The 25,823-nt window shown below is 41.1% G+C and overlaps 1 protein-coding gene across 1 annotated transcript in view; it reads right to left on the reverse strand.

The window, feature by feature from the left end:
• Positions 1–2,301: 2,301 nt before the first annotated feature.
• Positions 2,302–25,823, reverse strand: part of Gdi (GDP dissociation inhibitor) — a 162,610-nt gene continuing 139,088 nt past the window's right edge. The window contains exons 2-3 of the mRNA XM_067766038.1: positions 3,172–3,647; positions 2,302–3,111 (exon numbers count right to left, since the gene is read on the reverse strand). Coding sequence (XP_067622139.1) covers positions 2,650–3,111; positions 3,172–3,647 — 938 coding nt within the window. The 3' untranslated portion in view covers positions 2,302–2,649. The remainder of the gene's footprint in view (positions 3,112–3,171; positions 3,648–25,823) is intronic.

The following is a 25,823-nucleotide window of genomic DNA, read 5'->3' on the forward strand; positions in this document are numbered from 1 at the left end:
CGCCCGCTTGTGTTCATCCACAAGCAATCTGATGCGTTGGTTTATATCCCTTATTTGGGGGTCGCCTGGATCAAGCTGTCTTATAAGGTCACGTTCTCTCGCTAAGTTTGCGGCCTCCGCCGGGAAGTGGGGCCGGGTTTCGGGAATTCTCCCGGCGGGAATGAAACGTGCCGAGGCGGATTCAATGACCTTACGGAAGGCACGCTCCCCTTGGCGGGCATTAGTCGGGATAGGGAGGGCAGCAAAGCGGTTGTCTGTAAAGGATTTATATTCTTCCCACTTTCCTTTTTTGAAGTTTATGAAAGTGCGTTTTTCAGTGACGATGAAGTCGGCGGTATAAGTATGGGCAGGTGGTCGGATGCCAATGTTACCATCGGCTGCCAGTCGACGCAGTTTACGAGTTCTGCGCTCACGATTGAGATATCTGCACAGCTTCCTACCATACGTGTGGGGGTGTCTCCGTTTATTGCGCAGAACGTCGTTTCTTCTATTTGATCCGCCAACATCTCACCCCTACTGTCCGCCCGCAAGTTTGAATGCCATAGATCATGATGGGCATTGAAATCGCCTAAGATAATGCGATTGTTGCCAGTGGGTAAGGCCCTGATATTAGGGCGGTATCCACTGGGGCAACAGGTGGCAGGAGGGATGTAGATGTTGATGATTTCTAGGTTTGCATCGCCTGACCGGACAGATAGGCCTTGACGTTCTAAGACGTTGTCCCTGCGGTCGATGCCAGGATCAAATATATAATATTGCACAGAGTGGTGTATGATAAACGCGAGGCCGCCTCCATTTCCGCTCTCGCGGTCTTTCCTGTGGACATTATACCCAGAGCAGGTCTGCAATGCAGATCTTGCTGAGTTTAGTCTCTTGAATCGCAGTAATGCGGATGTTGTACCGCTTCATGAAATCGACTATCTCCGTAATCTCCCAGTTAGTCCATTACAGTTAGTCCATTACAGTTTAACTGCAGAATTCTGAAGTGCATAAGGGGAGACGCCGCCACTCTGGGGGTAAGTGACGGGTGACTACGCCTGGGTTGTGGAAGGCCAGGACGCAATTGCTGTTGTGGCCCTGGGACTGGGCGTCCTGGGCAAGCATTGGGGTACCCGGATGATTTGGGTTTGCGACCTGGCAACATGGCGCGATGAAACCCGTCGGGGGGTTGCCGTCGCAGAGAGCAGAACATCTAGGAAAGTGGCACCACCCAAGGCAGGAGCTGCATTGGGCGGATGTCGCAAACCTATATATTTTGTGCTGGCAGACGGTGCAAACGGAGGTGGGGGACTAAGAGTCTGTTTCCCTGACCTGCACGATTGCTGCCGGAAAAGAGGGGGGAGAAGACGGGGGGCAGGGGCTGATGCTCAGCATTGCTACCAACTCTACTACGAAGGTAGTAGTTATGAGTGGTATCAGCTGTTTGAGTTGTTGGCGCCGTGGGGCGCGAGCAGCAGCGGGTACTTGTTGTAGCTTGCTGAGCAGCGGTGCTGCTGGAAGGTAGTGGGGGGGGGGGGGGGCGCTTAGGCGTAGACTACGGGACGGCCTTGGGCGTGAACGTCGGGTTTTGGGATCAGGCCCAGAACAACCTGTCCGATGCAACCATCCCTTGCACGAGACACACTGAACAGAGTATGACCGTCCTAAAAAGATTCTTTTCCGGCAGATGCAGCAAAACCATTTCTCAGGAGACGGACCCGGATTGGATTCGATGCCTTCCCGGAGTAAGAGAGTATGGAGTAGTCCTGCTGCAAGGAGCTGCTGGGAGGATGACAATTTATGGGAGGGACGAAACAAATTAAATGGGGTCACACTGAAATGACCGTCCTTGGTCGGGAAAAACCCCGAGTCGCTCCGGTACATAGAACCGACTGCCTTGGGAATGGGCAAGGCGTAATAAACTTGAATTGTGAAGTCTGAAGTTCCTTAATATTTACAAAGCAACATCTTGGTTGATTGTGGCGATGTTATTGGAATGCATAAGCTTGTGTTAAACGCATCTATATGAAAAATGACATTGTACCGCGGCCTTAAATTATAATTCGTAATACCAAGCAGGAGTTGAGTTGTTTTAATTACAACCCAACTAAGTTGAGTTGTAAACCGTAATAGGGGCATTAGGGTGGGGCCCCTAAACTGCACAATTACCATAAATTTTTTGGATTAAACATTATGTGCAAACATAAAATGTAGTATAATGATATATTTTTATACAAGTGATTAACTAAAACTTGCATTCATAGTGTATTTTAATGAAAATAATTTTAAGTGAACCTTGAAAAATTGTGTAAGCATTCTGAGTTGGCGCATATAGTGATATTTACCCTTTTATTTATAAAATATTTATGTGCATGAAATTTACTTGTATTTTCACCCTCTTTATAAATGTCATACATTCATTATTAACATAGAGGGGACAATTAAAGTGCAAAGTCTAATATTATTTTCATTTATGTATTAGTATTCCTCTGTAACACTTTGGTTGGCTCATTCAAGCATTTGTAGTAATATATTTTGGCGATTATATTTTATAACATGCGATTTGTCGAATTAATTTCTCCTTACATCAATACATAGCTTCACTTCCATTATGATCACTATGCAACAGAAAATGTATCTGTATGATAGATGTTAAACATTAATTCATCTTTAATGATCTTCGTCACCGAGTTCATGTTTAATTTTCGAGAAATCGAAATCCTCGCCTGTACCTCTTTTAAATATGTCTAGAACGTCCAAACAGGTTGTTTCGAAATGCGTAGTAGCGTCATATGACTCGGAAATGAAAATTTGTGAGTTAATGCCATCATCGATTGGCTCTAAATATTCAGATACTGTTATAAATTTTTGTGCAATGGGTTCCAGCAAATCTAAGCCAGGTTTTATTTCGTTTTCTGGATGATCAGACTCTACAGTAGTCGATACCATGCCAACAAACCAGCCTTTAGCAGCAACTTGATGAGTATAGCTTACGAGGGATACGTAAATGTCTGACTTGCGCCCGACTTGCTTCTGCGGAATGATTATCTGAGTTGATAGTGCATCCTTTGTGTTCGTTACTGGGTGATCCAAAATACAAATGCATCGAATAACTTTACTCCTCTTGCGTACCTTCAGAAAACATGAAATCAGTAATGCTAATAAATTTTCGAAACTATTGCTAATATTTACCCTATCTGGCACATAGCTTGGATCGCAATACACTTGCTTGCATTTGGCTATTTCCTCCCCAGAGCGCACGCCTACTACCTTCCCACCCTCACCAAGAACAATCTCGTCAATGGGTTTGTCTAGCATATATGTTCCTCCATATATAGCTGACAAACGTGCAAAACCTTGCGGCAATTCTCCCAGCCCATACATGGGATAAAGATATGGTGACTTTCCATATCGTGCTAATGAGTCTGAATAGAGCTTAATTCGGCGAATGGTTTTCGCTGCCGGCTCATTTAAATATTCGTCATCTCTAAAAAGAGCTAAAGCGTGACCAGTAAAGTCTTGAGTATTCTTGTCCAAACCGAACTTATCATAAAGCGCTTGCATGTTTGATTTAGTTGGATCAAAATCTTTCCAAGTTTTTGCATCATCTTCTTTGAAATCCTGCACATACACCAAGAAGTTACGGAAACGGCGTTTTTCAAACATTCCTACAATAAAAAATGCATATATTTATAAAATGGGCTATATACAATTTAACAACACAACATAACTACTACTATTTTCCAAATGTATTTATTACACAGGTCAACAAAATAAGAGTTTTGGTTTGGTGCAGCTCTACTTGTAACCAAATTTGGTAGTACTCGGTACCCTGATAAAAACTATATAATTACTTTTTTAATGCTACGTACAGTTTTCTAGATAGGGTCAAGAACCCCTTTTTAAGAGGTTAAGGCATGTATGGCCCCATAACTTTGTCTCTGTTTATTCTATCAACATCGCCAAAATAATGTAAAAAATTCAATTTTTTGTTAAATTTCTTCATTTTTAATCACGGTTTTCTCGAATAATTTGTCAACCAGTGCATATGTAAATTATTTTAAAACAATCTCCTATTAATTCTGTTCAAAGACATTTAACTTTTTTATATCCGCGTAGATCTTCCTGGGATTTTCTACTGTAGTACATTTCTACGGTGAAAAAAAAAAAATTATATTTTATAAACATTTTTTCCTTCCCCTTTATTTTTTTAATTTTCTGTAATTAGTACTTTCGGGGCCCGGTTTCAAGTGTTAGTGCCTTTCTATAAATAAATAAAATAATTTCAATATCATGTCTTCATCACGAGGTAGTTGTGTCAATGACCCAAATGTGTTTTGCTACATTTGTGGGGAATACACAGTCCAAAAATTCAGGAAAAGTATAACAGATTTTATTAGAAGTGCTTATTTTTTGTACTTTGAATTGCAAGTTGTAGACATAAACAAGCCGTGGATACCTCGAATAGTTTGCAAAATATGCTGTGAACACTTGAGACAGTGGGTCAATGGTAAAAGAAGCCATATGAGATTCGGGGTGCCTATGCAATGGAGAGATCAAACAAATCACTTCGATTACTGTTACTTCTGCTGTGTCGATTTGCGTGATGTTAATGTTAAAAAATATATATATATCCAAACGTTCAATCCGCTAAGAGACCTTTACCACATTCAGAGGAAGCACCTGTTCCAACATTTTATTCTACCCGTGAATCATCGAATAGTGAAGTGTCTAGCGATAGTGATATCGAAGGAATAGCGTATACTGAGCCAACAACTTTTACCCAAGTAGAATTAAACGATCTAATAAGAGATCTTGAATTATCTAAGGGATCTGCAGAAGTGTAGTTAAAAGAAAAAACTTGTTGGCTACAGATACAAAAGTGACTCTCTACCGTACAAGAGCGCAAGACTTGCTGCCATTTTTTTATTCGGAAAATGATATAGTTTTTTGTTCAGATGTGCAAGGCCTCCTTCTCAAAATGGGTCCTTCAGGATACCACCCAAATGAATGGCGTCTCTTCATAGACAGCTCTAAATGAAGCCTTAAGTGTGTTCTTTTACACAATGGCAACCAATATGGTTCAATTCCCATTGCTCATTCAACTAAATTAAAGGAAGAATATCAAAATATTGCACTTGTTTTAGACAAAATCAAGTATTTAATTTATTTATTTAAAGTCGACGCAAACACAAAGCGGTCGACTAATTATTGTAATAGACAGATATATGTAAAATACAGAGCCATTCTTAAAATTAAAAAATTCAAAAAAGGTACATAGAAAATTTGTATGTTATAAACATTTGACATCGCATTGTATAAGAAAAAATAAAATTAAAATATCAGGCTAAACATAAGAGTATAGCAGTATGTAAAGCAGCAAACGAACATTCAAAGCCAATGCAGTTATACAAATCATTGTACCGCGAGCACCAATGACGCAGGGGACTGTTTCTAGCAAAATTTTGCCGGCATAGAGGTAAATGAAAAGGCACAAAATGTCTGGACGCCCTAGCAGGAACCGCAAAATTTAGTTGACTGATTAGGTCAGGGGAGTCAATCACGCCAATGATGAGCTTGTGAATGAACATAACGCCAAGTAATACTCTACGATTCTCTAGAGATGGCAAAGAAGTATATTCCTGTATGGTGGAAGATGAGTACTTGATTCCCAGTTGAGACCTCGTAATGCAAAAATTAAAAACCGTCTCTGGACCGACTCAATCCGATCAACATGGATTTGATAGATCGGAGACCAGACACATGAACAGTACTCGAGAATAGGACGTACCAGCGAGGTATAAAGGATCTTTGTGAAATAAGGGTCATCAAACTCTTTAGCCCAATGTTTGATAAAACCTAATACACCAGTTGCTTTGTTTATAGCGGTTGAAATATGTGTGGTAAAACTTAATTTCGGATCAAAAATAACTCCTACATCAGTTACAATAGATATCCGCTCCAAGGGGTCGCCTTTAAGTGTATAAGATGATAGGACCGGCTTCACACGGTGAAAAGTCATTTGCTTACATTTAGAGTAATTCAAAAAAAGTAAATTTGCAGTACACCAGCTTTGAAATGAGTCAAGATCGGCCTGAAGCTGATTAAAACGTATAACGTAAAAGTATAACGAACATAATTGGAGTATTTGTGTAGATCTAAAGATGCGCGCCCCCTACGAAAAATGAAATAATTTCAGCAATCAAGTCCTTAAAAAAGGGCAAGGCCCCAGGAACTGATGACATATATGCTGAATACCTCATAGCAGATCCAGATACCGCAGCTGAAACCTTACTTCCAATCTTCCGTCAGGTATGGGAAGAAGAATCCTACCCTCGTCAGTGGAATGAAGGCATACTTGTAAAAGTCGCAAAAAAGGGAGATACCTCTGATTGTAACAACTACAGAGGTATCACCTTACTCTCGATTCCTAGCAAAGTGTTCTCCACGATCTTACTGTCCCGAATTCAAGAGGCGGTGCACGGAACTCTAAGAGAAAATCAGTTTGGCTTTAGACAAAACCGATCCTGTGTTGATCTAATAAATACCGTCCGAATCATTGTTGAACAATGCTGTGAATACAGAACATCAGCTTATTTACTTTTTATCGACTCTAAAAAGGCTTTTGATAGTCTCGACAGGAAACATATTTGGGAAATACTACGAAAACGAGGGATGCCCAATAAAATAATCAACATTATAAAGGCAATGTATGCCGAATTTAAGTGCCGGGTCAGTCACGATGGGTGCCTCTCAGAACCCTTCGAAATTAAAAGCGGGGTGCGACAGGGATGCATACTCTCGTCGCTCTTGTTTATCTTGGCATTAGAAGAGATTATGAGGAACCCAGAAAATGGTGGACACGGTGTACAGTGGACGCTTTTCACTCAGCTAGGGGATTTAGAATATGCAGACGATGTCTGTCTGCTAAGCCACAGAAGTACTGACCTTCAACACAATTTAGAAGCTGTCAACACACATGCAAAGGAGGCCGGACTAAGCATCAATACAGCGAAAACCAAAGTCATAAGATGCGGCTATAGTATTTCATCAAGGCCATTGATGCTTACGGTTGACGAAAATGAAATCGAAGGTGTAGAGTCCGTTGTTTATCTTGGTAGTATTGTCTCAAATAAGATCGGTGCAGATGAGGACGTTCAGTCTCGCATAAACAAAGCAAGAATGGTTTTTGGGCAACTGGCAAACGTGTGGAGGTCCAGCCAAATATCTTTAAAAACTAAGCTCCGACTGTTTAATTCGAATGTTAAATCAGTACTGTTTTATGCTTGCGAGACGTGGAAAAGCTCAACTTCAATTCAGAAACGTCTACAAATTTTTATTAATAAATGTCTGCGCCGAATCCTGAAAATTCGATGGCCGGAAAGAATTTCAAATGACGACTTATGGTCTAGAACAAATCAACCTAAGGCTGCCACAGAAATAACCAAGCGTAAGTGGTCGTGGATTGGTCACACTCTCAGAAGACCTCCAGCAAATATAGCCAGACAAGCATTGCGATGGAATCCACAAGGAAGCCGACGACCTGGTGCACCTGCGAAAACTTGGCGCAGAACTGTGGATAAAGAACTCGAAGACGCAGTATATACGTGGAATGACATCACAAGAACTGCACCTAACAGAATAAGATTTAAGTCGGTGGTCGAGGCCCTATGCTCCAATAGGAGTTGAGGAGGATGATGATGATGATGAAAGATGGTTAACTTTTTGTTAGGACAACAAAGTGGATACACCAAATACCCATGTTTTTATTGCCTGTGGTAGAGTCGTGCCAAGCACCAACACTGGACAGAGAGCGACTGGCCTGTACGTGAGATGTTGGAAATAGGAAAGCAGAATGTGATAAACCCACCTTTAGTTACAAGAGATTCAATTATTTTGCCACCCTTACACATTAAACTGGGTCTAATGAAACAATTTGTGAAGGCGTTAGATAAAAATGGAGAATGTTTTCTTTACATAACGAGAAAATTTCCTAGGCTAAGCATAGAAAAAATAAAAGCGGTTATTTTTGATGGCCCACAGATAAGAAAGTTGATAAACGATACTGATTTTTGAAATTCAATGACCAGTTTGGAACTGCTTGCGTGGAATTCGTTTGTTGAAGTTACTAAAAACTTTCTGGGAAATCACAAGTCAAGTAACTACTCTGATATTGTTAACAACATGCTAGAGAATTACATAAACATAGGATGTAACATGTCCATCAAAGTCCATTATCTCCACAGCCACCTTGTCCAGTTTCCGGAGAATATTGGTTCCTATAGCGAAGAACAAGGCGAACGGTTTCACCAGAACCTAAAAACTATGGAAGAGAGGTACCAAGGCCGAAGGGATCAGCATATGATGCCTGACTACTGCTGGGGAATGCAACGTGATTGGCTTGCCATACCTCATCCACGAAAATCACGTAAACGAAAGTTTTTATGTAAATAATAAAATAAATAACAAATGTTTTTTTTTTTTACAGTAAAAATTTACTAAAATATAATATATTAGGAAGATCTACGCGGATATAAAAAAAGTCATATGTCTTTGAAAACAGAATTAATAGATTGTTTTAAAATAATTTACATATGCACTGGTTGACAAATTATTGGAGAAAACCGTGATTAAAAATGAAAAAATTTAACAAAAAATTGAATTTTTCACATTATTTTTGCAATTTCTCTGACGTTTATGAAGATATATTAACAACGAAATGTACTCTTTTCAACGAAATCAAAACTGTGTTGATAGAATAAACAGAAACAAAGTTATGGGGCCATACATGCCTTAACCTCTTAAAAAGGGGTTCTTGATCCTATCTAGAAAACTGTACGTAGCATTAAAAAGTAAGTATACAGTTTTTATCAGGGTACCGAGTACTACCAAATTTGGTTACAAGTAGAGCTGCACCAAAATCACTGTTGACCAGTGTTATCTGTAATATTTTAAGAATTGTTTTCATTTTATCGGCCTATTGATAAAGGATTCAAGGTTCGATTCAAGCTCAAGGCCAGAACAATAATTCTTTTTAATGATAATTATGGTTTTTTTAATTTTTCTATAATTGAAAAATTGTATTTTGTTTTTGGAATAGTAAGTAGACAATTTTTCAGACAACCTGCCATAGCTGCGCAGATAGATCCATTTCGAAGTAAGCTTTAGCTATACAGCGGTGGTTAGTTTGACTGATAAATTGCTACTTCTATTCCTCTTTACCAACCATATTTAATCAGCGTTGCAAATCACAAACGCGGCAAGGGTTGCTGCTGTTAATTTTTTCTTAAAAGCATAGAAAAGAAAACATAATATCCAAAAAAAATTTGGTTTTAATATATAATTCTTAATTTTACTGCCAAAGCACGTTCAAAAAATTGCGAAAATATCGAAAGACGTGTTTCGGTATCATTAATAATAGACTATAGATTAGTATTATTAAAAACTAAAAGGTAGTTAGCACAAACATTTGCTTAATCTTAGTTTTTTTCAATCAACCAATCAACGTACGGCGTACGTGCGCTGTCAAAATTGAAACTCATGCAAGCTTATGGAAACGTACCTAACATACGACGTATATATTATATGTAAACTGTTTTTTTTTTTTTAATTGAACTGTTATAATATTGATGTTCACCCACCGGACTACGATCCCTGGCAACCAACCGCCTCTTTCGATACAGCTCTTAACATTTTGGGCCCGTTTTAGCAGTCAAGTGCTAAAGCAAAGAATTGAAAAAATGTTAATTGTTTTCATCTATATTTCTGTATTTGGCCACTCTGAATTGTGGTCTGAGACGGCGAAATATCTGCGCGTAATTTGAGAAATGTACACTTTAGTGAGAGTCGGTTTTAAAGTTCGAGTGATTGAAAGTGAATATAGCAAACTTTTCAATGCTTCTCTTTGGCCCAATAATATATACATTAAGCCCTTCCGTTTTTTTTTCGAAAAGATGTAGAAATTCCCGCGGAGTCATAGATTTGTCTGACACCTTTCATAATGGCCTCAACGTCTATTATCAGAATGTTATGGGTCTAAATACTAAACTAGTTGATCTTTTTCTCCATAGTCATGAACTCTGTTATGACGTTTTGGTTTTTACTGAGACTTGGTTGAAACCAACTGTGTTTAACTCTGAGATATTAGCAGATTCTTATGAGATCTTTGGGAAAGACCGACGAAACAGAGTTGGTGGAGGCGTGTTAATCGCCGTACACACCAGGTTCTCTGCTGAGGAAGTGTACTTCGATGATTCTTCTGATGTTGAAATCCTCTGCGTGCGAGTTAAACTTTTATCTACTTATAAATATTTTGTTGCGTCTTATATTCCGCCCCAGTCAGATATTTCTATATACTTAAAACATTCTTCCCTATTGAAATTTATATCTGCTATGTCAGGGTCTGTTGATTCTGTCTTAGTGGCTGGCGATTTTAATCTGCCCTTTGTGTCGTGGAATTTTATTGACGGAATGCTAGTTCCCACTGCTTGTAATGTTGTATTCTACGAGTTTTTAAATGACCTTGCAGACATTGGTCTTTATCAACTTAACAGAATTCATAATAAATTTGGCAAATATCTTGATTTGATTTTTTCAGACGACAAATCGAATTGTTCTGTTACTCGATGTGATCCAGTGGTATTGCCTGAGGATGTTTATCATCCAGCACTTTCAATTTACCTGGATTGTCTTAGATTACCCGTGCGGTATACTACCGATCCGAATGCGTCTTCCCGCCGGTTTCTGTTTAGAAAGGCCAATTGGTCTTTACTTATCGACGAAGTCTCTAAAATAAAGTGGCCTGAGTACGACGGAGATATTGAAGCGAGCTCCGTTCATTTCACCAACGTTTTACATGCGATATTCCCCAAATGTGTGCCTTTTTCCAAAACCTCCTCAGCATCTCCAGCTACTGCTTGGAGCTCTAAGAACTTAATTATCTAAAAAACAAAAAAAAAACACGCTACTTCAAGCGTTTCAAATTATCTGGCTACAGATAAGATGCTATAAGAATTATCTGATGAAGATTAAGCATCGGATCTCTTCCAATCCAAAAACATTTTATTCCATATTATATAAACACATTCTAGGGGTGCCCGGGTCCACGTTTTGGCCTTATATCTCGATACCTTAGTCACCAATAGGTATGAAAACTACCCTGTACTAAAGCACTCATCAACAGCTTTCATTTGATATCCATATTGTATAAACACATTCTAGGGGTGCCCGGGTCCACGTTTTGGCCTATATCTCGAGACCCGAGTCACCCAGGGGTACGAAAAATAATCAGTATCAAAGTACTCATAAACAGATTCCATTTGATGCCCATATTGTACAAACACATCCCAGGATTACCCAGGTCCACGTTTTGATCTCAAGACCCTAGCCAGAACGGGATAAATAGTATCGTATGTCCGTTCCCTGGTTATAAGCTACCTCTACACCAATTTTATGCGTAGTGTAACTAACACGACTTTCTTTTATATAGCATTTTTCTAAAAAAAAATCATAACTCAAGAATGGCTAAACCGATTTGGGATTTCAAAATCAACTAACCACCATCTCTCCTTCCTGTATCTTAAAAATTTTCATGACAATCTTTCTATCCGTTCTCGAGTTATGGAGTGACAATCAAAATGTACACTTCTTTTTATATATATAGATAATCTCAATTCATGGCTTTACTGGAACAACTCCTTCAGAAATTACTGAACCGAATTTTGTATGTATATATGTTAGATATGCGAGAGCCTATCTAAATATATTCCATACTTTTGGGAAACCAGGGCCTGCAGATATCTACTTAAATATGGACCCAGGAGACCATACAACGAAGGTTTATATACCCTGCTCTGGAGATAGGAAGCTATATATACACCAGGTGTACCCCCAAGGATTTTTGTTTTCTTTTAACGATATGAGTTTCAAACGAAAGATATGAACAAATGATGGTTTTTATTTCAATATCTTATTCTGCTCCGGAGATGTTGACCTAAATTGGGGTCGAGATAAAAGGTAGATAGTAAAGGCAATAGTAGAAATAGGGAAATGAGAGAGCTTGAGGAATAGAGAGATGGAAACGTCTTGGTAATGATTTTAGACATTTTAGGCAAACCAAAATTCAGAGAGGACAACGTCTGTCGAAAAATCCTTAAATCACTTGGTAGTTGCAAGATAAAGTACGAGGCAGTTGGCCAGTCGATCAGGTGCTATGCGTCGCCAGTATGGTCGCCGGACTTTAGTAACACACACTGACGAAAGCTGCAGGCCTGGTATTCTGGCATTCATAACTGTCGTTTTCCTTTTTGTGGTCGAACCTTGTTGGAACCGCTAGTTTTCTTTGACTGGAGCCAGCCAGCTCCTGTGCGCCACATGATCTGCAACGTCAGGATAGGATATTCACTATTAAGGATTGCAAAGCAGGCCTGCGGACTTCCGATGCGGTGGGCATTTAGGAACAAAAGATATAAGAACGATTGAACAAAGGCCGCTACCCTATCCTCAATTTTCTTTATCTTATTCATTCGGAAAGACCATTCCTAATGTAGTCACTTTTAGCTGATGGACAGCGACCTATCGCAAAATAGAATGGTTTTCCCAATGGCCCCGGTAACGCTGAATACTATAACAGAAGTAAAATAAAACTTGTATACTTTATTAAAATAAGCGTTTTGTATGCTGTACAGGTACTGTATTGCACAATTGACAAAATTATAATTAATTCATAAAATTCATTTAAATTTGTTGACATCATGTATGTATATTAGACTGGGTCTATTTATTAACCGATATCGCGGCATCGATTTTTCGATAGGATTTGGGCTCAGGAAAAAAGTCCCACTACTCATATCCAAAAACATAATTTTCTAGCCAGCGAAATTTTTTGTTTGTTTTTTTCTGTTTTTTATTTTTAAGGTTTTTTTCATGACCTTGTCTTTCTTATATGTATACCCTGTCCGACCCAAAAATGCCCACTAAAAACGTTGTCGATAACAGTTTTTCGAAAAAAACAAAAAACTCGACCCAGGTTAATGTATATACATTTATTTATAAGTATAGTGACTGCTGAGTGGAATATCTCGGCTGCCAGTTTGAAAGCGCCATATTTCAGAAGCATAGCGTTTTTCAAACAAATTCTAAAATAGGGTGTTTTCGAACTAGCAGCCGAGGTATTCCACTCAGCAGTCGACATATAATATTGTTTATTGTATCAAAATTTAACTATCAAATTCAAAATATATTTGTCTAATTATTACAGAATTAAAATCCTGAATTCAATAATTTTAAATTTACATACATATTTGCAAACATTCATCACATAATTCAGTTCATAATTTCGCTTACTTGCCTAAAATACTGAAGAAAATCTTCTTTTCAAATACTTAATTTACCCTTAGCCCTAAATATTGAAATAAATAGACTACCACTAAATTTTTAAGTTCATTGCTTTTTATACTCAGTTGAGCAGAGCTCACAGAGTATATTAAGTTTGATTGGATAACGGTTGGTTGTACTTCCATATATCAAAATAATCAGGATCGAAAAAAAATTTGATTGAGCCATGTCCGTCCGTCCGTCCGTCCGTTAACACGATAACTTGAGTAAATTTTGAGGTAACTTGATGAAATTTGGTACGTAGGTTCCTGAGCACTCATCTCAGATCGCTATTTAAAATGAACGATATCGGACTATAACCACGCCCACTTTTTCGATATCGAAAATTTCGTAAAACCGAAAAAGTGCGATAATTCATTACCAAAGACAAATAAAGCGACGAAACTTGGTATATGAGTTGAATTTATGACGCAGAATAGAAAATTAGTAAAATTTTGGACAATGGGCGTGGCACCGCCCACTTTTAAAAGAAGGTAATTTATAATTTTTGCAAGCTGTGATTTGTCAGTCGTTGAAGATATCATGATGAAATTTGGCAGGGACGTTACTCCTATTACTATATGTACGCCTAATAAAAATTAGCAAAATCGGAGAAGGAACACGCCCACTTTAAAAAAAAATTTTTTTTTTAAGTAAAATTTTAACAAAAAATTTAATATCTTTACAGTATATAAGTAAATTATGTCAACATTCAACTCCAGTAATGACATGGTGCAACAAAATACAAAAATAAAAGAAAATTTCAAAATGGGCGTGGCTCGGCCCTTTTTCATTTAATTTGTCTAGGATACTTTTAACGCCATAAGTCGAACAAAAATTAACCAATCCTTTTGAAATTTGGTAGGGGCATAGATTTTATGATGTTAACTGTTTTCTGTGAAAACGGGCGAAATCGGTTGATGCCACGCCCAGTTTTTATACACAGTCGTCCGTCTGTCCTTCCGCATGGCCGTTAACACGATAACTTGAGTAAATTTTGAGGTAACTTGATGAAATTTGGTATGTAGGTTCCTGAGCACTCATCTCAGATCACTATTTAAAATGAACAATATCGGACTATAACCACGCCCACTTTTTCGATATCGAAAATTTCGTAAAACCGAAAAAGTGCGATAATTCATTACCAAAGACAGATAAAGCGACGAAACTTGGTAGATGAGTTGAATTTATGACGCAGAATGGAAAATTAGTAAAATTTTGGACAATGGGTGTGGCACCGCCCACTTTTAAAAGAAGGTAATTTAAAACTTTTGCAAGCTGTAATTTGTCAGTCGTTGAAGATATCATGATGAAATTTGGCAGGGACGTTACTCCTATTACTATATGTACGCCTAATAAAAATTAGCAAAATCGGAGAAGGACCACGCCCACTTTAAAAAAAAAAATTTTTTAAAGTAAAATTTTAACAAAAAATTTAATATCTTTACAGTATATAACTAAATTATGTCAACATTATTCAACTACAGTAATGACATGGTGCAACAAAATACAAAAATAAAAGAAAATTTCAAAATGGGCGTGGCTCCGCCCTTTTTCATTTAATTTGTCTAGGATACTTTTAACTCCATAAGTCGAACAAAAATTAACCAATCCTTTTGAAATTTGGTAGGGGCATAGATTTTATGATGTTAACTGTTTTCTGTGAAAACGGGCGAAATCGGTTTATGCCACGCCCAGTTTTTATACACAGTCGTTCGTCTGTCCTTCCGCATGGCCGTTAACACGATAACTTGAGCAAAAATCGACATATCTTTAATGAACTTAGTTCACGTACTTACTTGAACTCACTTTATTTTGGTATGAAAAATGAACGAAATCCGACAATGACCACGCCCACTTTTTCGATATCGAAAATTACGAAAAATGAAAAAAATGCCATCATTCTATACCAAATACGAAAAAAGGGATGAAACATGGTGAGGTAATTGGATTGGTTTATTGACACGAAATATAACTTTAGAAAAAACTTTATAAAATGGTTGTGACACCTATCATATTAAGTAGAAGAAAATGAAAAAGTTCCGCAGGGCGAAATAAAAAACCCTTAAAATCTTGGCAGGTATTACATATATAAATAAATTAGCGGTATCCAACGGATGATGTTCTGTGTCACCCTGGTCCACATTTTGGTCGCGATCTGGAAAACGCCTTCACATATACAACTACCACCACTCCCTTTTAAAACTCTCATTAATACCTTTAATTTGATACCCATATCGTACAAACACATTCTAGAGTCACCCTGGTCCACCTTTATGGCGATATTTCGAAACGGCGTCCACCTATAGAACTAAGGCCCACTCCCTTTTAAAATACTCATTAACACCTTTCTTTTGATACCCATATTGTACAAACAAATTCTAGGGTCACCCCTGGTCCACCTTTATGGCGATATCTCGAAACGGCGTCCACCTATGGAACTAAGGATTACTCCCTTTTAAAATACTCATTAACACCTTTCTTTTGATACCCATATTGCACAAACAAATTCTAGGGTCACCCCTGGTCCACCTTTATGGCGGTATCTCGAAACGGCGTCCACCTATGGAACTAAGGATTACTCCCTTTTAAAATACTCATTAACACCTTTCATTTGATACCCATATCGTACAAAAGCATTCTAGAGTCAACCCTGATCCACCTTTATGGCTATATCCGTAAATGGCGTCCACCTAAAGAACTATGGCCCACTCCCTCATAAAATACTCTTTAACACCTTTCATTTGATACCCATATCGTACAAACGCATTCTAGAGTCACCCCTGGTCCACCTTTATGGCGATATCTCGAAAAGGCGACCACCTATACAACTACCACCTCTCCCTTTTAAAACCCTCATTAATACCTTTAATTTGATACCCATATCGTACAAACAAATTCTAGGGTCACACCTGGTCCACCTTTATGGCGATATCTCGAAACGGTGTCCACCTCTGGAACTAAGCATCACTCCCTTTTAAAATACTCATTAACACCTTTCTTTTGATACCCATATTGTACAAACAAATTCTAGGGTCACCCCTGGTCCACCTTTATGGCGGTATCTCGAAACTGCGTCCACCTATGGAACTAAGGATTACTCCCTTTTAAAATACTCATTAACACCTTTCATTTGATACCCATATCGTACAAACGCATTCTAGAGTCACCCCTGGTCCACCGTTATGGCGTTATCTCGAAAAGGCGACCACCTATACAACTACCACCACTCCCTTTTAAAACCCTCCTTAATACCTTTAATTTGATGCCCATATCGTACAAACAAATTCTAGGGTCACACCTGGTCCACCTTTATGGCGATATCTCGAAACGGCGTCCACCTGTGGAACTAAGCATCACTCCCTTTTAAAATACTCATTAACACCTTTCTTTTGATACCCATATTGTACAAACAAATTCTAGGGTCACCCCTGGTCCACCTTTATGGCGATATCTCGAAACGGCGTCCACCTATGGAACTAAGGGTTACTCCCTTTTAAAATACTCATTAACACCTTTCATTTGATACCCATATCGTACAAACGCATTCTAGAGTCAACCTGATCCACCTTTATGGCTATATCCCTAAATGGCGTCCACCTATAGAACTATGGCCCACTCCCTCATAAAATACTCTTTAATGCCTTTCATTTGATACACATGTCATACAAACACATTCCAGGGTTTCCCTCGGTTCATTTTCCTACGTGGTTATTTTCCCTTATGTTGTCACCATAGCTCTCAACTGAGTATGTAATGTTCGGTTACACCCGAACTTAACCTTCCTTACTTGTTACATTTTAAATTCGTTTTTTTTTTTAACTTTTTTAATTTTAAAATTAATTTAGCATGTTAATAAATATTGAGCAGTTGTTTTTGCTTAAGACCTTCTGCTTGATTTTTTCCTTAAACAAATTTATGTGAAGTTTCACAAATCTTAAGAAGAAGTAATTACTTGTTTCGCTAGTGGTATTCACTTTTTTGTGTATCTGTTGTAAGTGTAACCGAGTACTGTCCTATGGTAGGGGTTTTGATTTGATCCGCAATTTATCTGAGTGTTAATGGCGTTTAGCGCGGTGGTAGTGCTATGTAATTTTCGGAAGCCATGCTGATGATTGGCAAGTTGCAAATTTGCATTAAAATAGGGAAGCAGAATGGCATCAAGTGTCTTGGCTACTGGTGATAAGAGAGATATCGGACGATAAGAATCTCCTATGTTAGCTGGTTTCCCAGGCTTTAATAGCGGAAACATCCTGGCCATTTTCCATTTTTCGGGGATGACGAGGTGGATAGGGACAAGTTGAAGAAATGCGACAGATAATTGAATCCATCTTTGCCTAGGTTTTTAAGCAACGGCATGGCTATGCCGTCTGGGCCCACTGTGTTAGATGGTTTATCATGAACGATGGCATCTTCAACCTCTTTGGCGGTGATGGTAATTGGGGTGCTTGTGTGCGCGAGTTAAGGAATGGTTACAACGCCACCGCTGACGTCGCCACATAACACGTTATAACATGCAGCGAATGCATTATCGATACAAACCGTATCAGGCAGCAACCGAAACGGAATTTTCCACCAACAAACAACAGATAAGTAATAGTAAACAACCTTAACAATAGATAAGTATTAGTAAATAACACAAGCAATGCATAAGGACTGATAATCAACCTTAACAATAGATGAGTATTAGTAAATAACCTAAACAATGGATAAGTACTGATAAACAACCTGAACAATAGATAAATATTAGTAAATAACCTAAGCAAAGGATAAGGACTGATAAACAATTTTCCACTGCAAATCTGCCGCCGCATCCTAGTATTATAAATAGCCCTAAGTATACAAAATGTAGATCAGTATTGAATTCCCATTAATAAAGAAAGAACGTGACTTTGCAGCATATAATATATTTCTTTACTCTATTCTATTCAAATAACTGGGGGCTCAACCGGGATGACAATACGTTTTGTCACCTAAATGCCAAAATCCTCGAAATATAGGAAAATAAAAAATCCACGGTCTTGGAGAAAGACAAAAATCCAGTTTCTGAAAAAGCGAAACACTAAATAAAAAAAAAACTGTTCCTGAAAAAGGGGAACAATATTACCGACTTCCGAAGAAGTTGTTGTGACAGAAACAGAACAAACTGGATCAGCGTGGAATAAAAGCATTCCTATCTGGCTATTCTTCCAAAGGACGTGCGAGCAAATCCGAATCCTCCTTTCTAAGGCGTCAAAGAAGCGAAAACACAAGAGATATGGCCGAATCAGCACAGCTAAGAGCACAAATTGATGTACTAACACAACAGTTCCAACAACAAACCTTACAAGTAACTACCCTAAGACAGGAGCTTAATACTATAAACGAAAACCAAACAGCCTTCGACAATATCACCACCATTACACAACACGAAGAAATCCCTCTTACAATAACAGACGCCAAAGATATCGATTTGGAGTTGTTCAAAGCTTTACCCAAGTTTGATGGGGATAAAAACTTGTATCGCTCATGGAGATCGCAAGTCTGGAAGTTTATGGATGACATCAAAGCGTTCACAGGACATCCTAGGTATTATAGCGCAGTAGACATCATCCGCACGAAAGTTACAGGAACAGCAGCCGACATACTAAGCAATCATAACACGAAATTAAACTTCTATTCGATTATAAATCGATTGGACTATAAATTTGCGGACCAAAGACCTTTGTATGTGTTATTAGACAACACACAGCGAAATTAATAAAGCACTTAATCTTGCGCTTTCAAAAATTGAAGTGTCGCATGAACAAAACAGCGAAGCCATGAAGACATATGCTAACCAAGAAGCCGTTCGAACATTCATTATGGGACTGAATAGCAGATACACAAGTGGAACCTTGTACAGCCACAACCCAAAGGAATTAAAGCATGCATATGCTATTGCCAGCACAATCTACCACGACAACCATAACCAACAATTTGAAACTCAGCAAAGTATGTCCAACAATCAAGAAGTCACTCGGGAGAAGAACGCTTTCCTCAACGAAATGAACGCCCTAGATATAATCCAGGGATACAAGTGCAACGCAACAATTTTACTCCACACCACGAGCGTATAAATAAACCGATACCTATGGAAATAGACAGCTCTAGGCAGTTTATACGTCCTACTCAACACCAACAGGGATACCAGAATCCTTTCAAAAGGGAAAGAAATCCATCCTCGCAAAACTTCAATCAACATAAGCAGCAGAGGATCAATCAAACGCATCAAACAGTGGCAGAATCTACTATATCTCACCTCGAAAAACAGTACGAAAGCGGAAGTACTTTTTTAGGTGAATAAACGGGCTGCCCTGCATTCAAACAAAGTGCGGTCTTACAGGCACACCCGTTACAATCTTAGTCGACACAGGATCAACAAATAATTATATAAGTATTAACTGTAATATTGGTAAGTCAGTGCCTACTAAACCTATAAATTTCAAATTTATTTCAAACACACAACCATAACAAAGTTATAATTTTTTTAGATTTTAAGTATCCGTGAATAGTTTTTGTTTTTTTGTATAGTCATCACTTCCCTCGCGAAGGACAGACATCTTGCCGCGATGCGAGGGCTTAGTCGCTGACCACGGACTATGTCACCCAGTAGGATGCAGGTTCATATGGATCTCCATGACTGCGGTGGCCTAGTCTTAGGGTGAGCGATGACCAAGATCTGCCCCCTCCCAATCCAGGGTGTAATGCGGCACCGTGCCATTGAATGGTTTGCAGCCGGGAGGTTGATCTGGCTGTATTTGTGCGGAGCCTCTCTGACACCGGGCAGCCTCAGAGAGTAGAAATGGGCTCTGCCGTGGCGGACAACACTTTTCCCCCTTTTCAATAAGTTGACCCTAAGCTGGCTTCGTTTAGCAAGGGGTCGTACGAACAAGATGAATAAAAAACAAATTAAAAAAGAAACTTCGCCCTCCTCCACAGGGAAAAGGACAGCACCAAAGGTATCCATACGCCCTAGTGAACTAGGAGGGCTACCAATGCTACAGGGAACAGCGACTTGGTGGGGGTCGGCACTAGTATGGCGGCGAAGGGAGTTGCGCTGGCAACGGCGAACCTTGACGTACCTGCTGTTGCCGGACACCGACCAAGCGCCGGAACGGCAACCATTTTTCCCACGGCTGTGGCTGGGGTCTCTGGACCTGGCCACTCCGAGCCAAGGGAAAACAGGGCCGCAACAACTACTTCAACCGGGGGAGGGACTGCGTTGGAAACGACGGGTCGGCTCCCCATGGACGACAAGAGGGCAACCTCAGTCAATACGGTCTTAGGTGATCTGACGGGGGCAAGCACCAGTATGGCGGCGAAGGTAGTTGCGCTGGCAACGGCGAACACTGATGCGCCTGCTAATGCTGGGCGCCCGTCTGACGCCAGTACGGCGACTGTTCTCCCCACGGCTGTGACAGGGGTCCCACGATTTGGTCACACTGAGCCAAAGGAAAAAGCAGCCATAAAGAAGACATCATCTTCTTAAGAAGAGTCCCATAAGGGATCGTTCCACAGGAACAAGAGAAGAGCTGCAAAAGTCCTGTCAAGGTATGAGGGCGTTCCGCTGGAAACGCTGTCAGAGAACGCCAGGAATTCGGTGGAAAGGGCGCGAGCTCTACTGCCGAATTTTCGGCGTTCTCCAGCCCCCATACAAGCGTAAAAGGTCCGACGAGGATATTAAACCACCGCCGAAAAGGCACCAGAATCACCCCGCGGTAGCCAAACTCATCTTTGCCGAGGTAGCCAAGGGCCGGATCCTTATAGGAATCCTGGACCAAGGGAAACGGTAACGCCGTTCTCGACGTGCTGATGGATTATCCGGGTAGTCCGCCGCGAGGTTCTGATGCAGGATGGTGCCAGGGCCAAATCAAGGTACTCGCTTGCGAGGGCGCTAGGTCTGTTGCGCTGCACAAGGCAGCAGCCGCAAAGCGGGTACAAGTCTATCCCGGGGTGATTATTGAGGTCGTCGGCTTGGAGGACATTCCGGCTCGGCCAAGGGCCATGGCATGGGTTCCAACAGTTCCAGCAGAAACTGAGAAAATTCTCAGGATGCTGCAACTGATGAACCCGGCTCTCCCAACGCAGGACTGGAGTGTCATCCAAGTCGAGGACGCTGTAGGACTTAGGAGACAGGCCTTGTAAGCCTTGAATAAGGAAGCTCTCGAGCCCCTTAGACAGATCACAGGAAGAGTGTTTTAAGGCCTCGGCGGGGTCGTAATTCACGTATACCGTGGGGACGCACAGGGCGCATCCCTTTCGAGTGCCTCTTTGGACACGGACATTGAGGCACCCGAAGTGGAAGCGGAAATCTCCGACGCCGAAAGCCTGGTTTCCGCCTCGTCAAATTGCGCAGGGGCTCTGGGCAATTTGTCGATGGAGGATGCTCTACTGGATAGCGATGGAGAGGATCCCAACATCACGGTGATGGAGGTAGGGGAGTCTGAGCAAGCTCATGCTGAGGTTGCTCCAGATAAACCTGCACAAAAGTAAGGCAGCCTCGGCTGCTTTCATCAGTCGCCTTTCTAAAGAAGACGTCGACGTGGTCCTTATCCAAGAACCCTGGGTGAACAACTCAAGGATTTGCGGATTGGGGGCCATTGGGTTTAAGCTCATCCGAGCTGCAGATGAAAGTAAAGTTAGAACCTGCATTTTAGTAAAGTCTGAGCTAAATATCTTTCTCTTACCTAATTATAGCAATGGTGACGTTACAGCGGCCACCTTGGCAAGCGGAGGCACCCAATTAACGCTAGCCTCCGTTTATATGCCGTACGACGCAGAGGAACCTCCTCCGCAAAAGACGGTAAAGGATCTGGTGGCCGACTCAAGCAAAGGCCATCTGCTAATCGGGACAGACGCAAACGTCCACCACGTGCAGTGGGGTAGTTCCGACATTAACACTCGTGGCGAGTCACTTTTTGATTACCTTTTAACAACTAACCTGGTAGTTTGCAATGTAGGTAATGAACCAACTTTTATTACTAAAAACCGTAAAGAGGTTATTGATCTCACTATTTGTAGCGAGTGTTTTTCAGGCCACCGGTATATTGAATTAATGTTAGAGTTCTTCGTCGATCACCTCATTGCGAGACGTAACCCACGTAATACAAACTGGGAACTACATAATGAGCTGTTAGCAAGAGAACTACCAGCACTGCCCCCACAAAACCCCTCATCAACGGAGGAGCTAGAGGGTCTGGTAGAAACCTTCACATCGGCATTCTCAAATACCTTAGAACAGGCTTGTCCAATGCCAAAACCACGCGGTAAGCGTAAACCTCACTGGTGGTCCCATTATCTGGACCTACTTCGTAAATCCTGTAGAGAACAGTTTAACAAAGCCAAATTCCTTGATAACGGATCACAATGGCTAGAATACAAGGACAAACTAAGGACCTACAAAAAAGTCCTAAGACAAGCGAAGAGAAATTCATGGAGAAATTTCTGCACCGGAGTCGAAAGTGTCGTTGACACATCAAGGCTACAGTGCGTGCTTTCTAAGACGCAAACAGCTATTAGCTTTCTGCGGAGACCGAAAGGTACCTGGACCAGCACAGAAGGGGAAACCCTAGAGCTGCTCCTGGACACACATTTCCCGGGAAATATGATCAACGCACCGGAAGTACCTGCAGCAAACCAAGCTGTTAATATACCCATCACTGAAGAGAGGGTGAGGTGGGCAGTTAAAAGCTTTAAACCTTTTAAGGCTGCTGGGCCAGACGGGATTGTCCCCGCTCAACTTATCTACTCTTTGGAGTTATCAGCCAACTGGCTGCGGCACATATATACCGCTTGTTTGGCTCTGAACTATATTCCGTCTGCATGGAGGAGCGCCACGGTCATATTCATTCCTATGGCAGGCATAGCCTCTCACTACGAGCCGAAGGACTACAGACCTATCAGTCTTTCATCCTTCGTACTCAAGACCCTAGAGAGTATAGTTAGCGATTTTCTCACTACAAACATGGATAGGAACCTCATTTCGGGCTATCAACACGCGTACACCAAAGGTAAATCTGCGGAGACTGCGCTTCACAGCCTAGTCTCTACTATAGAAACATCCTTGTTCGAAAAGGATTATTGTCTTGTGGTCTTCCTAGACATTGAAGGAGCATTCAACAATATAAGTCCAGACGCCGTTAACAATGCTTTAACTGGTCTGGACGTAAATAGACTCCTTGTGGAACTGATTGATCAACTGCTCAGGGGAAGGAAAGTGCTTTCCTCACTGGGGAAGGTTGATATAACACGATTTGTCGCAAGGGGCACGCCCCAGGGTGGTGTCCTCTCCCCTCTACTATGGAACCTAATGGTAAACTCGCTATTAAGAGATACTAGTTGGGGGAGCAGGAAGGTTGTGGCATATGCTGATGATTGTCTACAGAGGCAAGTTCCCTCAAACTTTATGCGACTTGATGCAGGGAGCATTGCGAGAGGTTTCCCTGTGGGCTTCCCGATGTGGACACAGCGTCAATTCCGGTAAAGTTGAGCTTGTCTTATATACCAAACGATACAAAATACCATCGTTAAACCTACCAGAACTAAATGGGGTGCGCCTAAGCCTGGCAGATAAGGCCACGTTTCTAGGCGTAGTTTTAGAAAAAAAGTTGAACTGGAAGGACAACGTTATTCAGCGACAAAAGAAAGCGTACATTGCATTCTATACGTGTAAAAGAGCCATTGGCAAAAAATGGGGACTCACCCCCAACATATGCAGATGAATTTACACCGCGATTATCAGACCTTTACTGCTGTATGGGGTAGTCGTATGTTGGCCAGCCTTGAGCAAGGCGTCAAACCTAAACTTGTTGGGTAAAGTCCACAGATCCAGCATGATAAGTATAAGCGGGGCTCTAAGAACAACGCCTAGCGAAGCTCTTCAGGTCATTCTTGACATCCTTCCATTGGATCTAGCTGGTCATCGAGCAGCGGCAACGTCAGCCCTGCGTCTAAGGGAGTTGTCGTGTTGGAACAACAAGACCACAGGACACTCAAGTATACTAAACAAATACAGTTTTCTTCCTCCTAGCACGGATCGCTGTGCGACCACAACAGTTGCGGAAACCAACTTTAAAATAAACCAACTTCAGAACGTCAAGGCCTATCTGTCCGGTCAGGCGATGCAAACCTAGAAATCATCAACATCTACATCCCTCCTGCCACCTGTTGCCCCAGTGGATACCGCCCTAATATCAGGGCCTTACTCACTGGCAACAATCGCATTATCTTAGGCGATTTCAATGCCCATCATGATCTATGGCATTCAAACTTGCGGGCGGACAGTAGGGGTGAGATGTTGGCGGATCAAATAGAAGAAACGACGTTCTGCACAATAAACGGAGACGCCCCCACACGTATGGTAGGAAGCTGTCACAGCTCGCCAGATATCTCAATCGTGAGCGCAGAACTCGTAAACTGCGTCAACTGGCAGCCGATGGTAACATTGGCATCAGACCACCTGCCCATACTTATTTCGCTTGAGCGTAACGCCGACTTCATCGTCACTGAAAAACGCACTTTCATAAACTTCAAAAAAGGAAAGTGGGAAGAATATAAATCCTTTACAGACAGCCGCCTAGCTGCCCTCCCTATCCCGACTGATGCCCGCCAAGGGGAGCGTGCCTTCCGTAAGGTCATTAAATCCGCCTCGGCACATTTCATTCCCGCCGGGAGAATTCCCGAAATCCGGCCCCACTTCCCGGCGGAGGCCGCAAATTTAGCGAGAGAACGTGACCTTATAAGACAGCTTGATCCAGGCGACCCCCAAATAAGGGATATAAACCAACGCATCAGATTGCTTGTAGATGAACACAAGCGGGCGAAATGGGAGGAGCACCTAAGAGGTTGTAACCTCTCTACCGGTGTGGGTAAACTTTGGTCCACCGTAAAGTCCCTATCGAATCCGACTAAGCACAAAGACAAAGTTTCCATCGCCTTTGGCGACAAAGTGCTGTCGGACGCGAAAAAATGCGCGAGCGCTTTCTGCCGACAATATATAATGCATCCTACGGTCGACAAAGATAGACGGAGAGCCAATAGACGCGCACATAAACACAAATTCAGCGCGTCACCAATCACCATCACCGCTAAAGAGGTTGAGGACGCCATTGGTCGTGCTAAACCATCCAAAGCAGTGGGCCCAGACGGCATAGCCATGCCGATGCTTAAAAACCTAGGGAAAGAGGGGTTGGGTTCAAATATTTAGCGCATGTCTTCAATCTTCCCACTCTTGCTCAACTTCGTTCTGGATACTGTAACAGGTTAAACTCTTACCTATCCAGAATCAACCCCGACATACAAAATGTATGCCCCGCTTGCAATGTGTCCCCACATGACACCAACCATCTCTTCAATTGTAATGTGGAACCAACGCCTCTAACACCCCTTTCCTTATGGTCCACCCCTGTTGAAACGGCAAGTTTCCTTGGACTCCCGTTAGAGGATATTGA

Source organism: Eurosta solidaginis, chromosome 2, assembly GCF_040869045.1.
Source record: "Eurosta solidaginis isolate ZX-2024a chromosome 2, ASM4086904v1, whole genome shotgun sequence".
Classification (NCBI taxonomy): Eukaryota; Metazoa; Arthropoda; class Insecta; order Diptera; family Tephritidae; genus Eurosta; species Eurosta solidaginis.